The 22,848-nt window shown below is 40.6% G+C and overlaps 2 protein-coding genes across 7 annotated transcripts in view; one reads left to right on the top strand and one right to left on the bottom strand.

Moving 5' to 3' along the window:
- TCERG1 (transcription elongation regulator 1) overlaps positions 1 to 16,989 on the bottom strand; it is a 66,804-nt gene extending 49,815 nt beyond the window's left edge. For all 5 annotated transcript variants that reach the window (XR_005989451.1, XM_041766894.1, XM_041766895.1 and 2 more), the window contains exons 1-5: positions 16,903 to 16,989; positions 9,509 to 9,734; positions 6,758 to 6,910; positions 5,510 to 5,909; positions 975 to 1,217 (exon numbers count right to left, since the gene is read on the bottom strand). Coding sequence is in view for 4 of the 5 variants with exons in the window: in XM_041766894.1 (XP_041622828.1) it covers positions 975 to 1,217; positions 5,510 to 5,909; positions 6,758 to 6,910; positions 9,509 to 9,734; positions 16,903 to 16,961 (1,081 nt within the window). In the remaining variant the exon portion in view is untranslated. The remainder of the gene's footprint in view (positions 1 to 974; positions 1,218 to 5,509; positions 5,910 to 6,757; positions 6,911 to 9,508; positions 9,735 to 16,902) is intronic.
- Positions 16,990 to 17,139: 150 nt separating this feature from the next.
- LOC121497509 (40S ribosomal protein S27-like) lies at positions 17,140 to 19,781 on the top strand. Of its 2 annotated transcripts, none has more exons than XM_041767211.1 (3): positions 17,140 to 17,686; positions 17,842 to 17,958; positions 19,410 to 19,441. In XM_041767211.1, exons 1-2 carry the CDS (start codon positions 17,198 to 17,200, stop codon positions 17,845 to 17,847), a joined length of 495 nt encoding a protein of 164 aa, XP_041623145.1. In that variant the 5' UTR covers positions 17,140 to 17,197; the 3' UTR covers positions 17,848 to 17,958; positions 19,410 to 19,441. The 2 variants fall into 2 exon arrangements, with proteins under 2 accessions (XP_041623145.1, XP_041623146.1); XM_041767212.1 differs by having other exon boundaries at positions 17,466 to 17,686; positions 19,410 to 19,781.
- The last annotated feature ends 3,067 nt before the right edge of the window (positions 19,782 to 22,848 follow it).

The raw sequence follows: 22,848 nt of genomic DNA, 5'->3' as shown, positions 1-22,848 counted from the left end.
ATGTACAAATCTAAGAAACAGCTGTACTACAACCCTATTCTTATATAAAAACTAGTAAAAATAAAGTAGCAAAAGACAGCGGGAGGAATATGAAATTGGGAGACAAGGGGCCTAAGTTCTATACACCTCTGCTACAAACTAGCCCTGTGAACTTGAGCTCTCTAATGTAGAAAAGCTTCAAACTGAAATACTAGGAGAACAGACCACAGATTAAGAGTTAATTGTGTTTGCCAACAGCAAATGCATTCAAATTAGGATGCCCAACACTGTCACTGTTTTAACCGCTACAGGAAAAATTCTACTTCACAATCTCACCGTTAACTATTTAAATGGTGCAGGTTATGCTTCATTTCACAAATGTTACAAGGAAAAGTTCTGGTTTTGTTTTTTGATGAATTTCTTACAGTTAAGTGACACATTTTCTTCCCAGTATAACATAGTTATTAAGAGCATGGTATTTGGGTCTGGAGTGCTTAGCTCATATCCCAATACGATCACTTACTATGTGACCATGGGCAAGTAATTTAACCTATCTGTGTACCTACCTCATACCATGGTTGCAAAACTGAGTTAGTTACACGTAAAGTGCTTAGAACAGGGCACGATGTATAAAATCAATATGTATTAGCTATTAATGACCTGATAAGTTCTCAACTTCACAGACTCAGTCCTTTAAAGATATTGCATTTGAACATAGTTACATGAAAAGATGATCATTTTTAACTCACTGAGGCCATTATCAAAAATGAGTGTAGCTTCAAATGTGGCTCTATTTTTAAGACATGTAAACAACAACAAAAAAGGACATTTACCAAAACTGAAGAGAAAATATTGCAGTTAGCCATGAATCTTTCAAAAACATTTCAAACAGGTGAGATTCAAGGCAAATTTCAAATGCAACAGACACATGAGAACAAACTAACTGACAATATGAAAACATAGCTGGAAAGGACTATTAGAATCTATTGGTTTACCTGGAAGTGGAATTGGCATGCCAGGAAGGGGAACACGAAACGGAGGTACCATTACTGGTGGAAAAGCAGGTATTGCTGCTGCTGGCTGAGGTACTGAATGAGGAACAGCAGGAGGTAACGTCTGGGGATGCGGCTGGGGAACAGTTTGCACAGGTGTGGCTGTAGGAGCAGGAGTTGAAACACTAACTGTAGGCGTGGCAACTGAAACAGCGGAACTTGGGGTCTGATCTTGTGTTGTGGGTGCTGATAAAAGATAAAAAAAAAGAATATGTATCACTCCTTCATAAACCATTTCGCTATATTCATTCATCATTCACTCATTCAGTAAGTACTTAAGAGCCCATTCCATGCACTGCGAGAAATTTCTAACAAGGTCTCTGTCTTCAAGAAGCTTGAAAATAGCTAAATGAAATACAAACATAACTAAAATACAAAATGAAATGGGATAAATGTAGCAGAGTGTACATCAAGACGCAAAGACCATTTCTAACTGTGAGAGGGTACAGAAAGTTGTATACTGTGATGACAGGCCTTGAAAGATTAGGATTTCAACAAGGACAATGACAGTGGAGGGAGAAAAGTGAGTAAAAGCAAAGAGGAGGTAACGACAAGGAATTGTTTAAAAAATACATGGCAAGCAGTCAACTAATAAAACACAAGGCATATCAAAAGAACCAGTGAGTTATGGCTGGAGAGGCAGGCCAGAGGCATCAAGTAGCAGGCTGTGACAGAAGTCTAAGGAGTCTGCACTTCACTGGGCAGGGAGAGGGAAGAGCTAATGTAAGTGTAGAAAACTGATCTAGGAGAATGCACACCAAAATGTATATTCTCATTACATCTGTAAATGTCTTCCACATTTTGCTATATATCCTTCATTAGTCTCAATTTTTTTCTAAGAATGCATACATGTGTTATTTGTGTGACTTTGTGAGTATAGAAAAGGTCTAAGAGAGGCAAAATGAAGGTTTCTGTATGGAAAGGATTAATCAATGTTTGTTTGATGAATTAATCTGGCAGATGAATGGGAAGAAGAGGAAGAACACAGGTGGGAAAATCAATTTCAGCCTTTCTGGAATTGTCCAAGCAAGGAAGAACAGAGAAAAAGGTAAGTAATAACTGATGACTGAGTATGAACAAAATGGAGTAAAAAACAAGTCAGGTTTCTCTACAATAATTTCAAAATAAAAAAGTGGAAAAAGAAAAAATAATAACAACTCAGGTTTCCAGTGTGAGAGACCAAGAGAATGTGAAACTAGGGATAATCTGACTCTACTACATTATTTTTAAGTAACAAAAATAAAACATTTCATCTCTAGGATCCCATTTAAAATCAAATTGTGACCCTCCCAAAATAAATAAATTCGTATTTTATACTTTTTAAAAAGTTTTAGTTCTCAAATATTATAAAACATTTTTATTATTTATTTATAAACCATTTAGTTCCAAAACAGAATTCATTTTGGTAATTCACTGGTAACAAATACTTCATTTTTTCTTGATGTAAAGAAAAACTTCAAACTACCTGTACTGGACTAAGAATGAATTTATCAAATTAAATGAAATAAAACCGTGCATTCCCAATCTTTATGCCAATTTTATTCTAAGGGAAAGCACACTGTTGAATACAAGCCACCCAATAATCCAACTAACAAAATTTATATCTTTTTTCAGCTCCTACTAATGAAAAACTCACTTAGGCTGGGAAGATGTGAGCAATTTCATACTTGTTAATGCGGGACTCACCTTGGCTAAATAGACAGCAGGGCCAAACAAGTATCTTCAGGGGCCCAGGAATGAATTGTTGGTCTAGCATAGACCTAGCCTTAGGGTACAGTATCATATTAATATAATTTTATAGAACAGTGTGAAAAATACAAATTACATGCAACATTTGCCCAGTCCCATAAATATACCACTTAGCATTTGTAATCTACCGTAATGGCTAAAAATATGTCTAGTTATTCTTCCCAATGTCCCTGAGAAGGAGGGTTCCATCAGCATTTTTCACGAACTTGCACACAATAAAATGAGTTTATGCTCAACTGGGGCTAAAACATAAATTTCTTAATAATTTTTAGTTCCATTAGCACACAGGACTATACCGCAGTTCATACAACTACATTTTTAAAAATGTTATAGTAATAATTATTTAGATATAATTAGTAGAAGCAAGATAAAAAGTACTGTAGTCAGGAAAAGAATAGGAGTTACAAAAGTATCAAATTTCAAGTGGAAAGGAACACCAGTAGAAATGGCAAAAAGTTATTCACTCAATCCATTTCTCCTGTTGACACAGGATTTTCTAAATCTGATCGTGGCCATGAGTCATGAGAGGAAAGACACAAAGGCAATGAAAGAATTCAATGGAAAACTGGGAAAATGGTAGCTAGGACTTAATGGTCACTGAACTCCTGCCAACTCCTCTTGCTAAACTAACTAATGAAACGCTAGGCCTCAAATATACTACTAATCCAGCTTCAGATATTAATTTAAAAAGACAAGTGACTACAACAGATGGAGAAATACTAAGACTGTAGTATGACAACACTTCAGGATACTGAATCAAGTGAAATAAAAACAGACATCAGGAATACTCAGAAAGAACATCAAAAGTGATGCTTAAAGGCAATAAAAAGAACATGTTTCTGCTATTCTGTTCTTAGAATAAGGGCCTCCCAATCAGCGAAGGGCAGTACAAAAAAATGACAAACCAGAGTTCTGAAAGGAATAGTTTATAGCAGCAAGACAGCTTTGGGCCAATGGACAGACCACTATGATACAGAAACAGAATACACACAGGACAGTTAAAGTATTCTACTACCAACCTTCTTTAAAACAAAGTACTGCTCTTTCCCCTTCCTAAGAAGGAAGGTAACAAAGCATAAGCAACACAGCATCCACAGAGAACTGCAATGCTTTTATTAATCTCCTTCTGCCACTATCGCCACAGGTATGCCATAAAAACTGGCAGCTTCCTGCATTACCACACAGGTTTTGAGAAGCACGAGCCTACAAGAAGGGAAAGCCCCTCAGCCAGCTAGCTCCTGTCCGTTATACTTCCATGGCGGAATTCACCTTAGCTAAACGAGAAAATACTCGTAAAGCATTATTTACATCTTCCTACTAAGCGCATTTCCCCCCAAACTTCTAAAATATATCAAGTACAGCTGTTAAAATATATCAATACAGTCTACATCAGGTGTACCTGACTTCTGCAGTTACTCCTTGTTATCAATCCAATTTGAATCTACTACTATTAAATCTCTCTCACTTCTTTCTTACAAGGTAAAAGACACTAATAATTCCCAAGTCCCTGAAGCTACGGGACTTTTCTTATTCTCATCTATTATCCAGGTAGCAAAATAATCCAACTTCTAATTATCTATAGGGTTAACTATGTATTTTCATGCCTGTATCATAACAAATAATCTAATTGGTAAAATCATTCTTTCATTATTTTTGGGCTCAATCTCATCCTAAAATTAAGTAGCACCATATATATAAAAACACAAACAAAAAACCTCCCAGAACTAGTAATGTAAATATAAACGACATCCTTTTAAGTAAATTAATTAATAATTCTTCTCTTCCCATTCCTAAAATCTATTAATCCCCTCTCATCTTTTTTGGAAAGGTCTACCCCGGGGGGCCTCTGTGATGTGACACCTGAAAATTCTCTCACTTTTCTGACTGTTTCTATCTCTGCTCTTCATCCATCCACCTGTATCCTATTCTAAGACCTATTTACCTCTAAACGAGATTAATGAAAACTTCCTAGTAATTTTTCCTGATTTCAGTAACACCCTCACAGTAAAAACAAAGAACACCAGAAAAATGTTCCAGAACACGCCACTTACACAGGACCCCGGAACCTACCTCCTTCACCTATTTGTCCTTAAAACTCTTTGTAATCTAGTCTCACTCTAAATATGTTAACCGATATAACCACCCCCAACTCAGAAGAGTTTCTTAGCAATCCTATGAACTGTATTTGTTCTCATCTCCTGACCTTTGTTCATGCTGTCCTTCTACCTGAAAAATATCTTTACTTTGAAACCTACTCGAGTCCTACCACTCATCCTTCATGACCAACCTCAAAACCCAGTTTCTCCACCCATTTACTTGTCTCTCCCTATTCTTAACTTCCTACACCTTCTATTCTCACTGTATAACTGTGCACACTTCTAATTGTCCCACATATGTTATGCTTGCCTCAATTAAAAAAACTGGAAGGCCTGGAAGGCAGGAACAAAGACACTTATTTTACAAACCCCGCACCCAGCTTTACTATCGGCCAAGATGAACAGCTACTTCTGCACTCCTCGGTTTAGCTCCATGAATGCCAAAAGCACAAATAGTTTCTTCTACTAATGTAAATTCCTGTTCCTTTTTTTAACCCAAAAATCTTAATGTCAATGTGTATTTTAAATAAAATCAAAGATAATACCTGAAACACTAGGATCATTTTGCAATGCAGTCCCTACTTGTCCATTTCTCTAGCCCCTGAATGAAAATACATGCTGGCTGGTACTCACTTGATACTGTCTGCGAAACCGAAGAGGCAGTTGTTGTGGTAGAAGTGGTAGAGGATGGGGTGGATGATGATGTTGAAGTGGACACTGCAGGTGCTGGGCTACTGGTTGTAGGGGTGGAAGCTCCTACTGCTTGTGCTTGTACTTGCGCCTGCACCTGGGCCTGCACCTGGGCCTGCGCCTGAGCCTGTGCTTGTGCCTGAGCCTGGGCCTGAGCCTGGGCCTGGGCCTGGGCCTGGGCCTGGGCCTGCGCTTGAGCTTGTGCTTGTGCCTGCGCCTGCGCCTGGGCCTGAACCTGAGCCTGGGCTGCAAGCATAGGTGTCAGTTCTGACTGCTGAATAACCTTAACTCCATCTGGTTTGGTCCATGCAGATTCACGTGTCCGAGCATTATAATAATAAACCTGCAGAGGAAGCAAAATCGTTGGTATCCCAGAATCTGTCAACTATCATTAAAAAACAGTAATGCAACTATATTGTCTTAAAAGGTATTAAAAAAAAAAAACTTAGAAAAAAGAAGTAGATGGAAACTAGCTGTTGTTTATTATAATACTAAAGGTAATTTTTCCCTTTTCACCCCTTCCCCTAATGTCCTATGAGCACACTGTCTTGAACATTAAAAGGAAACCAAAGTTATATTTTGTGTACAAAGTTAACACAGCAGGCCTCAGACTGCTCTCCATAGAAAGCCCTGTTTGCAAAGCTGACCCGTGACTGGCATTTGGACACCAGAATTCTAAGAGGGCTCCCACCATTCCCTGAAAATCCTGTACTCATTCGCTCAGGCGAGCTTCAGTGGTAGATAACACTTCACAGGTACCGTCACAATTCCATGCTGAAGGAATTAAACATGTTCTATGTTCTATTTGATTCCACTGAGGGGACTCTTGGAAGCTTGTGCCTGGTTTCCTCCAGTCTTTCCCCATACACCTTTCTTTCTTTGCTGGTTTTGCTTCGGATCCTTTCACTGTAATTAGTCTTAGCTGTAAGTACTACTATATGCGGAGTTCTGGGAGTTCTCCTAGCGAACACCAAACCTCATGACACTTTAAAATCCAAGCTTCCAGAATCATAAGTAAACATATGTGAGCATTCCAGGCAACCTTACGTCTGTGCAGAAGTCCAATCCGGTGAGCCTTTCTTTGCGTTCTAACCTATCCAGTGCTTATCTGGGACTTGTTTTAATTGGCAAGGATACAGTCACTGATTTTCATCTGCCAGGATAACCACCTAAATATATTTTATAATTTACCTTCCCATCTGGAGTTTTATTTTCAACCCATATCTCCTCGGTAGGAGGCAATGCTGGAGTACCAGGAGCAGTAACAGGAGGCATTCCTGGTGGAAACATCATACCCGGCGGAGGAGGCATGGTTCCCATGGGCGGAGGCATAAAAGGTGGTCTCTGTTGATTAAGGAAAACAGTAATGGTCACTTGTATTTATCTTTCTTTTCCTTCAAATGACTAAATTCTACCCAATAGTAAAGTAGTATATAAGAGAAACTAGTTTTATAGTCCATTCAAATACATTCATCTAGGTTGTATAAGACAAGTTTCTCTTTAACAAAGATGACTACTCGCTGAGGGGGGCACTTGACGGGATGAGCACTGGGTGTTATTCTGTGTTGGTAAATTGAACACCAATAAAAAATAAATTTATTATTAAAAAAAATGACTACTAAAACAGACTTAAAAAGAAATACATCAAAATACTAACAGGGTGGCACCCCGGGTGGCTCAGCAGTTTAGCGTCGCCTACGGCCCAGGGCATGATCCTGGAGGCCTGGGATCGAGTCCCACGTCCGTCTCTCTACATGCAGCCTGCTTCTCCCTTTGTCTATGTCTCTGCCTCTCTCTCTCTGTGTTTCTCATGAATGAATGAATGAATGAATGAATGAATGAATATTTTTTTAAAAAATACTAACAGGAGTCCTCGCTGTGTTACAGCCTCATGGACGAATCAATCTTGCTATATTCTTTATACTTTAACTGTATTATTTCATGACCCTGGGCAGTGGATTATTTTCAAAAGGAAAAAACTGATTTAGCATTTTGCTGAACACCAAGCACACCAATGTCTCCATACCTCATCTATGACAGGAACCAATCATAAGAGAAACATTATTTCATAAAATAACACAGCAAGAACTAAAAAAGAAAAATCAGCTATACCTAACCCTTTATTCTCTTTTCCTATAAAGCAGTTAACTATAATAAGGTAGGAAAATATTCATCATTTCTTTTTCCCAAATAATACTAATAATGTAGCTTAAAAACACAAACATCAGGAAGTTTAAAAGACAGTTAAATAGTTATCCATTTTACTTTTAGTGAAAATAAGAACTTAAATGGTATATATTACAATTTTTAACAAATTTCCTGGAGCCACTGCTGATCTAATCCTATCTCTGACAATTCCTTTACTGTCATTCTTTAACAATTGCTGACACAAGACCCCGAGTCAAACAATTTAACTGCAACTGCTATATCTTACTTACTAAAGCAGAAAAGTGGCCTGGTATTTTAAAAACAGATTCCGAACAGGAATTTAAAAGATGCCTCTATAATCTATAAGTAACATTAAAATTCAATTATCCAAAGTAACTTAAACTGTATAACGGGACAAACACTATGCTAATAGTATGAAACTGCGTTTCCTTTTTCTAAAACGGTCTTTCCCACACTCCAGGTTTTTCTGGATTCAGTTTGGTCTTTCCAGCAACAGCACACAGACTTTCATTCTATGAAATAACCACCCTAAATATGTTTCATGCACCATTAGCTAGAAATCATTTGGATTTGAAGTAAAACCACTCTCTTATCCATCAAGACCAAGAAATGCATCACAACATTAGAAAATATCACATTACAACATCTGACTTATTTCCATTAGAGAGTTACATTAGTTCATTACATTTTATGGTTATTTCACAAGTAGATTTAACTCTTAAAGACACAAATTAGAATATATCCACCACCTATCATTACAAGTTATACCAGAGTCAGTAGGTCAAAAAGCTATTTCTTATTCTAATCTTCAAAGAAATATAAAACCATTTAATACTGGGGAGGGGGGGGCATATAGGAACTATCCACTTCTTGGAAGGCAATACAATTACTTAGCAAAATATTAAAACCTTGTGTCTCTTCCATAAATATAACCCTATCTAGACTGAATTAACTTCACTTAAATACTACATCGTTACCCTTTTCTATTTTTAGTAAGTTCAATCTTGATTATCTAAGCTAATGGAGGGCAGATGGCAGCACTATATTTATTCGGTTTCAGAGGTGTGCTGGCTAGATAAACATGAAAACAGATACATACTCAAACAAAAAGAATACAATCTCAAAAGTAGACATTTGAGAGTCGATATCTTCATGACATCATTTTAGACAATAAATGAGTCTATGTAAACTAGAGAGAAATATAATGCCTCAGGTTAAAATACCAAAAAAGCATTTATTTAAAGAAATACCACAATAATTCTATTTCTAAAATTTTAAGATAACTCTTTTTTTCTCCTCAGGGAGAGAAAATCCAAGTATTCCACTTACGTATTTATTGTCACTTTCTAGATTCTCTCCTAGGCATCATTTCTGGGGGGAACTGCTCAGAAATATATATACATACATTTATACTTCTTGGCAATATGGATCAATGAAAATAAATTTCGCTCACTCTATATATTAAGACTTCAAATTTCATATCCCATAAAGACAGATTACTAAATTCTCAAGAGACAAAGGCATGTAAGAACTACCCTGCTGAATCCTAGTTTTACATGTATGGTTTTTTGCCTATCACCATCTAAAGTCCCATTCTGAATTTCTGTACTAATTATATTACCACTGCTTCTGGACAAAGATGCTAACATATGGATGTTCTCTTTAGCTCCCATTTTCCTATACAATGAAACTAAGAACTGGTTTTTAAGCAAAACTCATATATAATATCGATACTAACACTGACATAGAAACAGCAACCTCTACATTCTTTACCTGGAGGTGTGGAGGGCCCATAGGTGGAGGAATCCCTCCTGGAGGAGGCATTGGCGGCATATTAGGATCAAAAGGAGGGCGTCCAAAAGGGGGCCGAGGTGGTGGTGGAGGGCCTCGCATCATACCAAATGGTGGAGGAGGTCGCATAAGAGGTGGTGGGCCTCGCATCACTGCATTTGGTGGGGGAGCCGGGCCTCGGAACCTCAAGGCCTGCTGTTGAGCCATCCTGTGTGAGAAAGCAATGCATAAATTTTTCCTTCTCAAAATTATAAAATGTAGCTACTGATCTCTAATTAAAATCAAATTTAAAAGGTCCTTAAAAGCAAGTGGAGTTAGAAAGTCCTCATTTTGCAATCATCATGGTAAAAAGTACACTGGTAAGAATGATCAATGGTCACCAAATCTGGGAGGAACTTTGGATATGGATGAAATTTGGATGGTCCTAAGACATCACCCCACATGCTATTTACAGTTGCAGGGTAGGATGAAGAAACACTACATATTAAGGAAACTGGGCAACATCCTGACCAAATGATCAAAATTACTATCATCTAAAATGGATAAATGGATACCATGTGACTCAGAGGGATACAATATCACCTATTACAGGCAAGAATGTATAACCTCAATCTAATAATGAGGAGATATTAGGCAAACAGAAACTGAGGAATGTTCCATTAAAAAGAAAGGAAGGAGGGGCACCAAGGTGGCACAGTTGGTTAAGTGTCCGACTCTTGATTTCAGCTCAGGTCATGATCTCAGGGTTGTGAGATCAACGTGCCCTGTGTTGGGCTCCATGCTCCACCGAGCGTCTGCTTTAGATTCTCTCCCTCTCTTTCTGCCCCTTCCACTCGTCCATGCGTGCACACTCTAAAATATATAAATTTTAGAAGAAAAAAGGAAGGGGGGTATTTACAAATATCAAAGTTATACATAAGAGGAAGGCTGTGGAAATGTTCTAGATTTTAAAGGAAGCTAAAGAGAAAAAATTGCCATATAGGACGTATTGAATTACAAAGGATAACACTTGGGATATGGAGAATAAGTACTGTGTCAGTGTAAATTTATGAAGTTGGGGGATCCCTGGGTGGCTCAGCAGTCTGGTGCCTGCCTTCAACCCAGGGCATGATCCTGGAGTCAGAGGACTGAGTCCCGCATCGGGCTCCTTGCATGGAGCCTGCTTCTCCCTCTCCGTCTCCCTATATCTCTGGGTCTCTCATGAATAAATGAATAAAATTTTATTAAAAAAAAAATTATGAAGTCGGATAACTGTGTTGTAGTTAAGAGAGTATCTCAATTCTTAGAAAATAGACACTTAAGTATTTAGGGGTAAAGGGCCATAGTATATGTATCTTACTTTCAAATGGTTCAGAGTAACAAAGAGCATGCATACATGCAAATTATATAGCAGAAGAGATAAAATATTAACAATAAGTGATTACCTTCATTTTTGGAAATTCTTGAAATTACTTCCAAATACAAAGTTTTTACAGGAGATAGAGGTGGGCAGTGGCTTCAGAGATCACAAGTATTCTTTAAATGAAAAGCCTTTTGCTACACTGCACCCCACTCCATCCTTCAAATTCTAGCTAAACACCTTGGTTTTCTCCATGGCACTTAAACAGATAGGTAGTAACATCTAAGGTGGTATTATCCACCTCTTCTTACAAGTGCTTTTTCAAAAAATTACTAACTCTACTTACTCTATGTCAGGCAGTGCTCTAAGCTCTTTTTAAGGGATTTAACCACCATAATAGCCCTATGACGTAAGACACTAGAGTTGACCCTTGAACAACACAGGTTTTAACTGCGCAGGTCCACTTATGAGCAAATGTTTTTCACTAAATTCAGTACGGTACTAACTTATAGTCTCCTCCTTATGATTTCCTTTTCTCTAGCTAACTTTATTATAAGAATACAGTATACAATACATATAACATACAAAACATGTGTTAATCAATTGCTTATGTTATGGATAAGGCTTCCAGACAAGAACAGGCTATTAATGGATGAGTTTTGGGGGGAGTCAAAAGTTCTGCTTGAATTTTCAAATTGCATGGGGGCTGGGGGTCAGCATCCCTATCACCCACATTGTTCAAAGCTCAACTACATGATCAACCTCATTTTAAAGATGAGGACATTAAGACACAGAAAAGGTAAGTAGCACTTGCCCAAGACCTCACAGCTGGTTCAGCAGTAAAACTAGGATTTGAACACAGGCAAATGGCTCTTAACCACTACGCCCTGCTGTCTACATAAGGCCCTTTAGAGCAGAAATTAGGTCTGCCCGCTACCCTGTATATTCCTAGCACACAGGTCTGCACACGGTAGGTCTCAGTATGTGTACAATCAACTGATGAATACCTAGGTGATATCCTACACAAGCTACCTTACAAGTAGGTTATGCAGAATATTCTAAAAACTATTTTTAAGGTAATTCGCCTTATTCTTCTCAGTAGCTACTCTCTCTCCTTTGTACATGAAATTTACATTTCTGTGCTCACAAGATTACTAGTTACATTCCTTATGTATATTTGAAAATAATAATTTTTATACTCTCCTCACCAAGCTCTTCCAACTTTTCTGCATTTTTCAACCTTCTGCTTAAGATTATCCTTTGAACTTTCTAAATTTTCCACACTGTAGGTCAACTGTCACAAAAAAATCCTAAGAATCAATATGCCTGCCATGAGAACACCAGGATTATAAATAAACACATCCAAGAATTATTAATTATTATACCAGGTGTATTTAACCAAAATTGCAAATGATTGTACACTCAAGGTTACAAAGTATGAGGTAAAAATAGTGACTACAAAAAGCAGCAATGATTGTATCAGAATGATTAGTCTTCTTCAAACCATAGGCACCCCCCAAAGACAGCCATGGCTACTGAAGAAAATCTTAACCTTTGGGCAGAAAAATATTAAAAGCCAAGGAAAGAAAGAAAGAAAAAAAAAAAGCCAAGGAAAGATACTCTGTTTCAGCACTGAGTTAAAAATGCACCTTAATCTTCTGATTTCGAGTCTGCCTCTCCCTTTTTGAAAAATTTACAGTAATTCTTTCTTTAGAATTTCACTTCCTAGTTAACAGCTTGAAGTTAAGTGTTTAGGCTCTAGAATCACAGAAAAGTCAAATCAGGGCTCTGCTTCTTGTTTTGAGGCTCGTTACATAATTTCTGAGCTTGAGTATACTCAGATGTAAATTAGCAGGGGAAGAGAAATAAAACCTATCTCCTATCTCTCTGTTCAATGAGATAATCCCTGTGAAACATTTAGGATAGTATCCGGTACACAGTAAACGATTTTATCATTACTTTCGTTCCCCTATAAAACCTAGCACAGTGCACTACTTGAAAAGACACTTCACTGGCAATTTGACTAAACAACTTAGCTATCAAGTCTGCCACTAAAAATGGTGACAAGATTCACAGAATTTCCCCCATCAACAGCCTAAAGTTGGCATCTTCTGATTCAGATCTGTATGACACACGTGCAGAGCTCTTTATACCAGTTTCATCCCAACAACCTTACTAGAAACTGCGAGGAAAACATTAGCTAATAAAGTACTTGGAGCGACACCTAGCAGTTAAGTCTTCACTAAGTATTAGCTAGTACTACTGTGGCTATAACATTAGTATATAGGAAGATGAGTAGGTGTTAAACGGTATTAATATTAGGACGTTAGCTACACTATAGCGTTAGCTATATTGCCATAGCTATATAATAGCTATATTACTATAATTACTATTATCAGACTCCCTGTAACTGACCCCTCTGTAACCTGACCTCTCTATAGACTCCAGTCTTCTTTTTTTTTTTTTTTTTTTTTTTTTATTTATTTATGATAGTCACAGAGAGAGAGAGAGAGAGGCAGAGACACAGGCAGAGGGAGAAGCAGGCTCCATGCACCGGGAGCCCGACGTGGGATTCGATCCCAGGTCTCCAGGATCGCGCCCTGGGCCAAAGGCAGGCGCTAAACCGCTGCGCCACCCAGGGATCCCTCCAGTCTTCTTTTTTGATCAAATACTTGAACAGTTCATTACCTTGAAGCCTCTGCCTGGCATGCTTTTCCCCAGATGTTTACATAACTGGCTCATTATTCAGTCTCAGTTCAAACGTTACCTCAAACTCTTTTCCCATCCCAAACCTCTCCCAATCCCTCTGGCTCATTACTCAATGTGAATTTTCAATTATGATAAATGCTATGGAGAAATTCCTCACTTGTTTACTTCTGTATTATCTCTACCCCCTAGTATATAATTTCCTCTTAGTGTACTGCTGCAACCCAGTGCCCAGGATGATACTTGTTCAAGCATTACTCCTTTAATGAGAGTGAAAACTGGATACTTCTCATATACTAGGCAAGTTATATGGACAGTATTTATACCAACTCTTTTATCCTCAGACAACCAGTAAGGTTAAGTTTGGCACCACTGAAACTATGACACAAAAAAATAACTTGTTTAAAGCAGCTAGCCAGGGATAGCACCAGTGTACTCTTATGCACATTGTACAGTTGAGGAAATTGAGATTGCAAGTACCTTGTTGTAAGATGTAAAGCATTAATAGGTAAACAAAGCCCTCAGATAAAGGATCTACAGAAACAGGACTCAACAGAAGTTTTGTTAATGGTCCTCAAACATGAAGGGATAGGTGGCATTTGAATCTCTGAATAAATTCTATCTACTGTGGGTTATTGGCATCCCTACCACTTTCAATCCTTTTGGAAAACAGAAGGCTTCTTATATGAATAAAAAAATAACTTTTTTTCCGCAAAAGAACAAATGTATTTCCCTACAAGTATTCTATCCAGATATGCAACGCCCTCTGTAGTGAAGACAACACTCCAAGTACTTTAATAGAAGGGGCAAAAATAGAGAGGTGCTACTGGTACATGGGAATCAAATTAAGTGGTAGGGCTGTATAGAGACCTAGACCCTGCCAATTACTCGGTGACCCTGCGAAAGGCTCTTCACACTTACAGGCTGATCATCTGATGAGATTAGTTTAATTTAGAATTTAGATCAGTCTTAAGTAGCATGGAAGCTCCTTGAGGACAAAAGGTTTCTAGTCTGGTTCAAGAGACTCTAATGCCAGCAGGCACCTAGGTCAATGACTGTCACAGAGCACACACAAAATATAGGCCCAATAAGGAAACCATCTCTAAATTTCCTATATTCATTTATTTACCATACATCCATTGAATACCTTATTTGCCAGGCACTACTACAGACAGAACATGATATACATTAAGGATACAAATACAAAAACTAAGGCTCAATTTCTACCATCAAAGAAGCCACAAAAATAGATAATCTCTTAAACCATGAGAAATGCTAAAATAAATTATTTTATTTACATGAAATAGTTTTTACAATACACTCTGGAAGCAACTTCCAACCCAAGAGGCCAAGGTATAAAATATACGCAAGAGAACACCTAATTTAAAACCCTATTCAAATCAGTTTTACAATATCTAGGCTACTATTAATAAAGTCTAAAAGGGGGCAGCCCCAGTGGCGCAGCAGTTTGGCGCCGCCTGCAGCCTGGGGTGTAATCCTGGAGTCCCGGGATCGAGTCCCACGTCGGGCTCCCTGCATGGAGCCTGTTTCTCCCTCTGCCTGTGTCTCTGCCTCTCTCTATGAATAAATAAATAAAATCTTTAAAAAAATAAAAATAAAAAAGTCTAAAAGGCTACTCATTGTGAAGCTCTAAAATGCAAAGTAGTGTTCCCAATATGACTAGCTAAGTAACTATTCTCTTGAGAGCACAATCAGGAATAAACGTTCCATCACTAATACTGAACCACCCTGACAATGCACTTTGATCACTCATTACTAAAGTGTACCTAAGGGAGGGTGGGGAGGAGCCACTGGATGGCTCAGGGGTGGAGCGTCAGCCTTTGGCTCAGGTCGTGATCCCCCAGGTCTTGGGATGGAGTCCTGCATCAGGCTCCACACAGGGAGCCTGTTTCTCCCTCCACCTGTCTCTCTGCCTCTCATGAATAAATAAATTAAATCTTTAAAAAATAAAGTGTACATGTGGGGTTTAAAGGATTTGAAATTCATCTCTGAAAGAAAACAAGATTTTATTCCTGTCAAACAAGGATTTTTGTGTGTGACAATTCATAATTTAGAAGATTTTTTTCTCCTGAAAACTTGAGTAACAATACCCATTTCTTTATACAATTTCATCTTGAGCTCCAGACAATGCTAAAGAGTCCTCATAACCTACACTGCTCTTTTTCATTTCCAAACGCTGACAATGGCACAATTCAGAATGAGAGCTGAACATCTGAAATGACATTTTCCCCCATGCAAGGGGGCTTAAAAAAAAAAAAAAATGTACCGAACATACATAAAGCTCCGTCCCTCTGGTCCTCAAAAATCGCTGACTATAAAGAATTTTCACTTTATCAAGACACTTTACGGAACCACATATTAATTGCAAATTCCATAGGCACTGAGACACCAGAGGAAGAAAGGTCACTGCACTCTTCAGGGCAATGGCGTAAGCAAAAGTATGGAAGAGCGATCCAGACTGCAGGCTCGGAAGCCCGCCCGCCTGGGTTCGAGCCACTTCGTGGAGCCACGATTCCACCTATGCGGCCTCGTCCCACTTCCTCGGCCTCTGCGAGGTTCAGTTTCCTCACCTGTAAGATGGGCAAGTAACTTAACCGGAGAGGACTCTGGTCTGTGGCCTGCAGAATGACAATAGCAACTACTCCAAAGGCACACACAAGCAGCACGTAACAAACGGCTGCGGCTACCGCTGTGGTTCATACCGCCGCCCGGAGCAGCACAGCGGGGGAGAAAGGAAGGAAACACACAGGAAGTTCAGAAAAGCAAGCGACGTGGGGGACGAAGGTTCAGGGCAGACGCGGAGACCCCCGCGGGCCGCGGAGGGCGTGGGCAAGGCTGGGCCAGGAGGGGCCGGAGGGTCCCGGGAGCTGAGCGCGGGCGAGGGGGGCCGAGGCGGGACGCCCGGCCCGCCGCGGTGCGGAGCCCGGAGGGAGGCTGAGGGGGGCTGAGGGGGGCTGAGGAGGGCTGAGGAGGGCTGACCGGGGCCGAGGCGGAGGCGGCACGCGGCTGAGGCGGCGCCGCAAGGCGGGAACGCCGGGCCCCGCCCGCAGGCCGCAGCCCGCGAGGGGCGCCGCGGCCCCGCGGAAGCGTCGGGCAGCGCCGGCCCAAGGCGCCGGAGGCCGCGGCCCAGCCCCGGCCCGGCTCTCTCATTCAAGCCACCTTCCCCTTCCCCCTTCGCCAGCCCCATGCGGTCCTGGCCCCGAGCCGCCGCGGCTCCTCCGCCCGCCCCCCCACCGCGGACCTCCGCGCCGCAGGCGGAGCCCCTGGGACTCCCCCGTGCTGAAATGTAAGAGGGGGCAGCGCCCCTTACCTGAGCTCCCCCGGGTTGAATCGCTCACCGTCCCCCCCGTCCCCGCCACGCTCCGCCATTACAGAGGGCCGCGTTCATCCACCCGCCGACTGAGCGTCCCCTATTGGCCGGACGCGTCGTCAATCCCGTGCGAGCGAGGCGGAGAGCGCAGAGATCCGTGAGCTGATTGGTGCAGCTTTCCATCAATCCTCGGGCTGAGGGCGGTACCCGCCTTACGATTGGCGGACGGGCCCGCCGACTTTGAAAGCGGTATCGAGACAGCCAGGTGATTGGTCACTCGGAGGCTTTATGGGAAATGAGACGGGCGCGACGAGGAACCGCCGGCGCCCTCTCGCGGCAAGCAGGGCGAGGTCCTCCCGCGGACCGCCGGGCTGCGGTAGCCACGTGTCTGCCGGCTTCCAGGAAAGCCCGCTATGAAGCCATGTTGGCCCCCTCCTGGCAATGCTGGCCCCGCGGAGCCCCTTTCCGTGGCGAGAGCCAATCAAAACCCGACCGGGGCCGCGCCCACACCAATCACGGCGCGGCCGTGGCACGCGAGGCGTCTCCCGGCTTTTCCGAGTCGGGCGCTGAGGCCCGCGCGGTCGGCGCTAGACGGCGAGCTCGGAAGCGCGTCCTGGCGAGCAGCACGGCCGGCGGGCGGGGTCAGCAGGTCGCGGAGACCGCGAGCCTCTGCTCGCTTTGCGCCCCACGGAGCGTCCGTCCTTCCACCTCGAGGGACGCTTGTCTGAAGTCCGCGCACCCTGATTCCCAGAGGCAATTCTGTTCATTCCTCTTTTTGTTAAAGGTGGGGAAAACCTGAAAAATGAATCTTTAGGCTCGGGTATCGTAGGCGTGATGAAGATGAACCCTAACCAAATAGTCTCAAACCCATCAGAATATTTAAATAATAACATCTTTTTTTTTTTTTTTTTTTTTTAATAATGGATCCTTTTTACTCAGACCTAACCGCATGCAGCAGGCACGGTCCTAGGGACCTGACCCGCTCTCCGACGTCTGCGAACACGGGCAGGGGGAACCGGGAAGAGCCACAGCCGCTAACGAAACTTCGCAGAACTAGTAAGTGGCAGAGCGTGACCTTGAACCCAAAGCAGCGTGGCCGCAAAGCCCCCATTCTTAAGGACCGTATCCAAGAAAATTGGAAACGTGACACCCACACAAAAACATGTGCTAAGTGTTTATAGCAGCATTATCCATAATAGCCAAAAAGTAAAGTCACCCAAATGTCCAATCAAGTAACGAGTGGATTTAAAAAGAAAAAAAAAGAGCTATATCCATACAAAGGAATATTAGTCATGAAAAGGAGGTACTGATACATGCTACAACATAGATGAACCGTGAAAACATTTTGCTAAGTGAGGAAAAAAAAAAAAACAGAAAAAGCTACATATTGTGTGATTCCCTTTATATTAACTGCCTGGGATAGACAAATCCAAACAAAGTGGATGAGTGGCTTCCAGGGAGTGAAGGGAGTGACTGCCAATTGGTATGGGATTACTTTTCGGATGATGGATATGTTCTGGAATTAGATAGTGATGATGAGTGTTGCACAATTTGGTAATATACTAAAATGCGTTGAACTGTAGAGGGTTTTTTTTTTTGAAGATTTTTTTAAATTTATTTATTCGTGACAGACAGAGAGGCAGAGACACAGGCAGAGGGAGAAGCAGGGAGCCCGATGTAGGACTCCATCCCAGGTCTCCAGGATCATGCCCTGGGCCGAAGGCAGGCGCTAAAACTGCTGAGCCACCCAGGCTGCCCTGAACTGTACAGTTTTAAGGATAAAGTTTATTTTATGTGAATTATATTGCAGTAAACACTTGCTGTACTGAACCCCACTAAAATATTCAAAATCCATTAAGTATGATAAAATGTAATCAGGGCTGAACAGAGTTTTGAGGTGATCAGTTGGTGAAAGAAAGAATGGTTTAAATTTCACTACAGGGGGATCCCTGGGTGGCTCAGCTGTTTAGCACCTGCCTTTGGCCCAGGGCTCGATCCTGGAGTCCCAGGATCGAGTCCCATGTCGGGCTCCCAGCATGGAGCCTGCTTCTCCCTCTGCCTGTGTCTCTGGCTCTCTCTCTCTCTCTCTCTCTCTCTCTGTCTTATCATGAGTAAATAAATAAATAAATCTTTAAAAATAAATAAACTTCACTACATATGTGACATTCAAACAAACTGGAGTCTAAGAGTGAGAGGTTAGGTCTCTTTTTCAATATCAGTATGCATTCCCAAATCCTGGCAAACTATTCTGAGATTAATACTGGTATAGATGGCTGACCACAAACTAATCCCCATGGCTGGGGGAGAAATAAAACACCTCAAAATAGTTATCTTCTAGAAAGCAAATCACTGGCTTGTATAAAAAGTGAAAACAAACTATCAGCTTGAATGAATGGACGAAACTCTTTGCAGTTGTAATGAAAATTTTATCCTTTGCTAGTTTTATTACTTATATCTACATATAGACATTTAGATTTTTATATCTTATTGTATTATCTTCTTTTTAGATTTTAGAGCAGGCGGTGACGACCTCCCCACGAGAACATGCCCCTTGCGAAGGATCTCCTGCACCCGTCCCCGGAAGAGGAGAAGAGGAAGCACAAGAAGAAGCACCTGGTGCAGAGCCCCAACTCCTACTTCATGGACGTGAAGTGCCCGGGATGCTACAAAATCACCACCCTTTTCAGCCACGCACAGACGGTAGTTCTGGGTGTCGGCTGTTCTACTGTCCTCTGCCAGCCCACGGGAGGAAAAGCAAGGCTTACAGAAGGATGCTCCTTCAGGCGGAAGCAGCACTAAAAGCTCCCTGAATCAAGATGAGTGGGACACTATTCCAATAAACAGATTTTGGATAAAAAAATAAAATTAAAATAAAAAAATAAAATAAAAAATAAAAAATATATGTATATATATGGTATATATATTATTATACATGTATAATCATTTCATTTTTTCATTGCCACAACTTATTCACATAAACTTGAGCTTGAAATTCAGTTATTTTGCACTCAATAGTTACAAAAATCATACTGCAAATATCTGATCTTTGCAGACCAAATGCACGTTTCAATAGTCAAAGCTTGATGAGCCAGGATACTAAAACTGTGCCTATCTACACAGAACAGAAAAACAAATACCACCTTTGCCCAATTGGCAGCAATTGAATTATGGACCCTAAAACTTACTATATCAAAATGAGGTAAAGAGACGGTGTTTGTTTTAAGACTAATTAGTATCAAGGCTTGAAGTTTTAGCTCCATAGCTGAAGTGATCTTGAAAAATGGTTCCAATGCAGAATCAGGCTTTTCTTTTTAATAACTACCATTTTTAAGCACCATCTTAAACCTATGGTGGGTACTTTGCATGCACTGTCTTTAATCTCCTCAACAGCCCTGCAAGGCAGACCTGCTGTCACCATTTTACATATGGAAAAACTGAGGGAGCACATAACTGGCTCGAAGTGACATGCACACAGCTAATAAGAAGTGAAGCTAGGATTCAAGCACAGATTTATGTCACATCAAAACCAATTGGGTACTGCTAAATTCCACATCTCACCCAAACCACAAAGATAGCATAGCTAATATATCATTTCTTCCTCTTTCCTCTAGACTGAAATACTTTGAAAGGACTCTATTTTCTTCACTGAATCCCCAAGTCCTAGTAGAGTGTTCATTTACCTATAAAGCAATACTATCCACTGTGCTGTGCAGCTATATTGTTCCTTCCTGGAAATACTTGTCTTTGAAACACTGAAAGAGAAGTCAGAAATGGAGATACACTTGCTGACTACCTAAGAGGCCAGATGGACAGCAGTTGCTAACAGGTTTTCGAGTAAATGAGAACAGGGTTCTCATACTGGCTCTACTAACTACTGGCTGTGTAATCCTGGGCAAATTACTTGACTTCCCACGGCTTCAGCTTCTTTATGTGGAAAAGAAATAGTTGCTGTGAGGTTTTATAAATAACCATTTGCCATGGCCTAGGCAACAATTGACAAGCCTCAATAAAATTTGTTAACTGAGTTGCTCTAGGGCATTTTGCTAGCTAATGCTTCACCGAAATGTTTAAGATCAAGATAGTCTTCAGCTTTGTCACCCGTACATGTGAAAACATTGAGCTCTCAGCCAAGATACTAGAACAATGTTAGTCTCTGAACAGTAAACATCACACTAAATCAACATAAGGATCAGAGCAGAAAATCATCATAGCAGCTTACCTGTGCCTTTTTTCACTCAGGTAACTCCTTATCTGTATTAGTTATCTATTTCTGGGTATAACAAATTGCCCCACAATTTAACAGCTTAAGGCAACAAAATTTATTATTTCACAGTTTCCTTGGGTCAGGAGTCCAGGTGCAGCCCCTGGCTGTAAGTCTCTTGTCAGATGGCAGTCAGGCTGGCAGCCAAGATGGAAGACTCACCTGAAGTTTAAGGATCTGCTTCTAAACGCTCTCATCTTGTTGTTGGCATGTGTTACTTCCTTGCAGGTTCTTAACAACTGAGGATACACCCATGGGTCTCTCCATGGGGCTGATGACAATGTGGCAGTTTGCCTCTCCTAGCATAAGCAATCTAAGAAAGAGAGAAGGAAAGGGAGAGAGAAAGAGAAATGGAAAGAGGGAAGGAGGGGGAGAGAGAGAAAAAGAGAATGCCCAAAACAGAAACCACAGACTTTAGTAGCCCAATGTTGGCAGTGAAATTTCATCACTTCTACACATATCCTGTTCATCAGAACCAGGTCAGTAAGTCAGTCCAGCTCACACTCAAGGGGAGATTACCCAAGAGTTGAAAACCAGTAGGCAGGGATCGCTGGGGGCCATCTTATCTGCCATACTATCTTTTTCAGGTCTTGACTTCCACTTTACTTCCTCCAGAAAGCATTCTTCAGAGAGAAAATCTGACCTCCTGCTATGCCCATATAGGTAATATCCTCTATTATATTCTTTTCCTATAGCACCCTTCATGTCTTTTAACATTCCAACCACTTGTTACTACATATTGTAACATGGAGCATTATGTAGATGACATTTTGCATGTATTGTCTTATTTCTTTTCCTGTCAACTTTTTTATTTTAATTCTGTAGTATTTTAAAGTAAATTATGAATATTGTAACATTCCACTACTAAGTACATCAGTATATATCTCTTAAAAAAAAAAAGACCCACAGTTTTCTGCATATCAAAAGTAACATTTTCACACCTAACAAAATTAACAGTGATACCAAGTACATAGTCACATTTCCCCAACTGTCTCTAAGATGTCATTTTAAGCTGATTTGTCCAAATTAAGATCCAATTCAGAACCATTCGATGCATCTGGTTGCTATGTTGCTTAAGTCGCTTTTGATCTAGAAGAGTTCCTTTTATCAGGATGCTGACTTGCTGAAGATACCAGGCCAGTTCCACCTGCTGGATTTCTCTGATTCCTCCTTTTAACCCTGGTATTTCTGTAACCTGGAAATTAGATGTGAAGACTTGGTTAGATATAAACTGAATGTTTTTATGAAGAAAATTTCATAAGTAGTGTTGTTTATTTTAGTTATAACACACCAAGAAGTCCACGCATATCTGATTATCCCACCCTTGATAATGCTGAGATTGACACTGGATTACAGTAATGACAGTTACATCCTTCCATTGTAATTAGAATACTATCTGCACTATTAATAGTTACATATGGACTGTAGTTAGAAACCAGGGCTATTTCTGATAAAATTGGATGAATGGTCACCCTATCTATCAACTGTTAACTTAAATGGTTTAGCAGTGTTTAGTGGTTTTGTCTTTTCCTAAATCAATGTTCTCCTCAGAGGGTGGCAAAATAATAAGTTTCTAATTATGTTACCTTCTACATTTACCAGCTAACAATTCTGTAAATTGGAGATTTCCTTGAACAACAGCAGCTATTTAGTAACTATAAAATACGGTTTCTATTTTAAAACAT

The sequence above is a fragment of the Vulpes lagopus genome, chromosome 8 (genome assembly GCF_018345385.1).
Source record: "Vulpes lagopus strain Blue_001 chromosome 8, ASM1834538v1, whole genome shotgun sequence".
Taxonomy (NCBI): Eukaryota; Metazoa; Chordata; class Mammalia; order Carnivora; family Canidae; genus Vulpes; species Vulpes lagopus.
The sequence above is the reverse complement of the archived record's forward strand: the minus strand, read 5'-3'. Positions and strand labels throughout refer to the sequence as shown.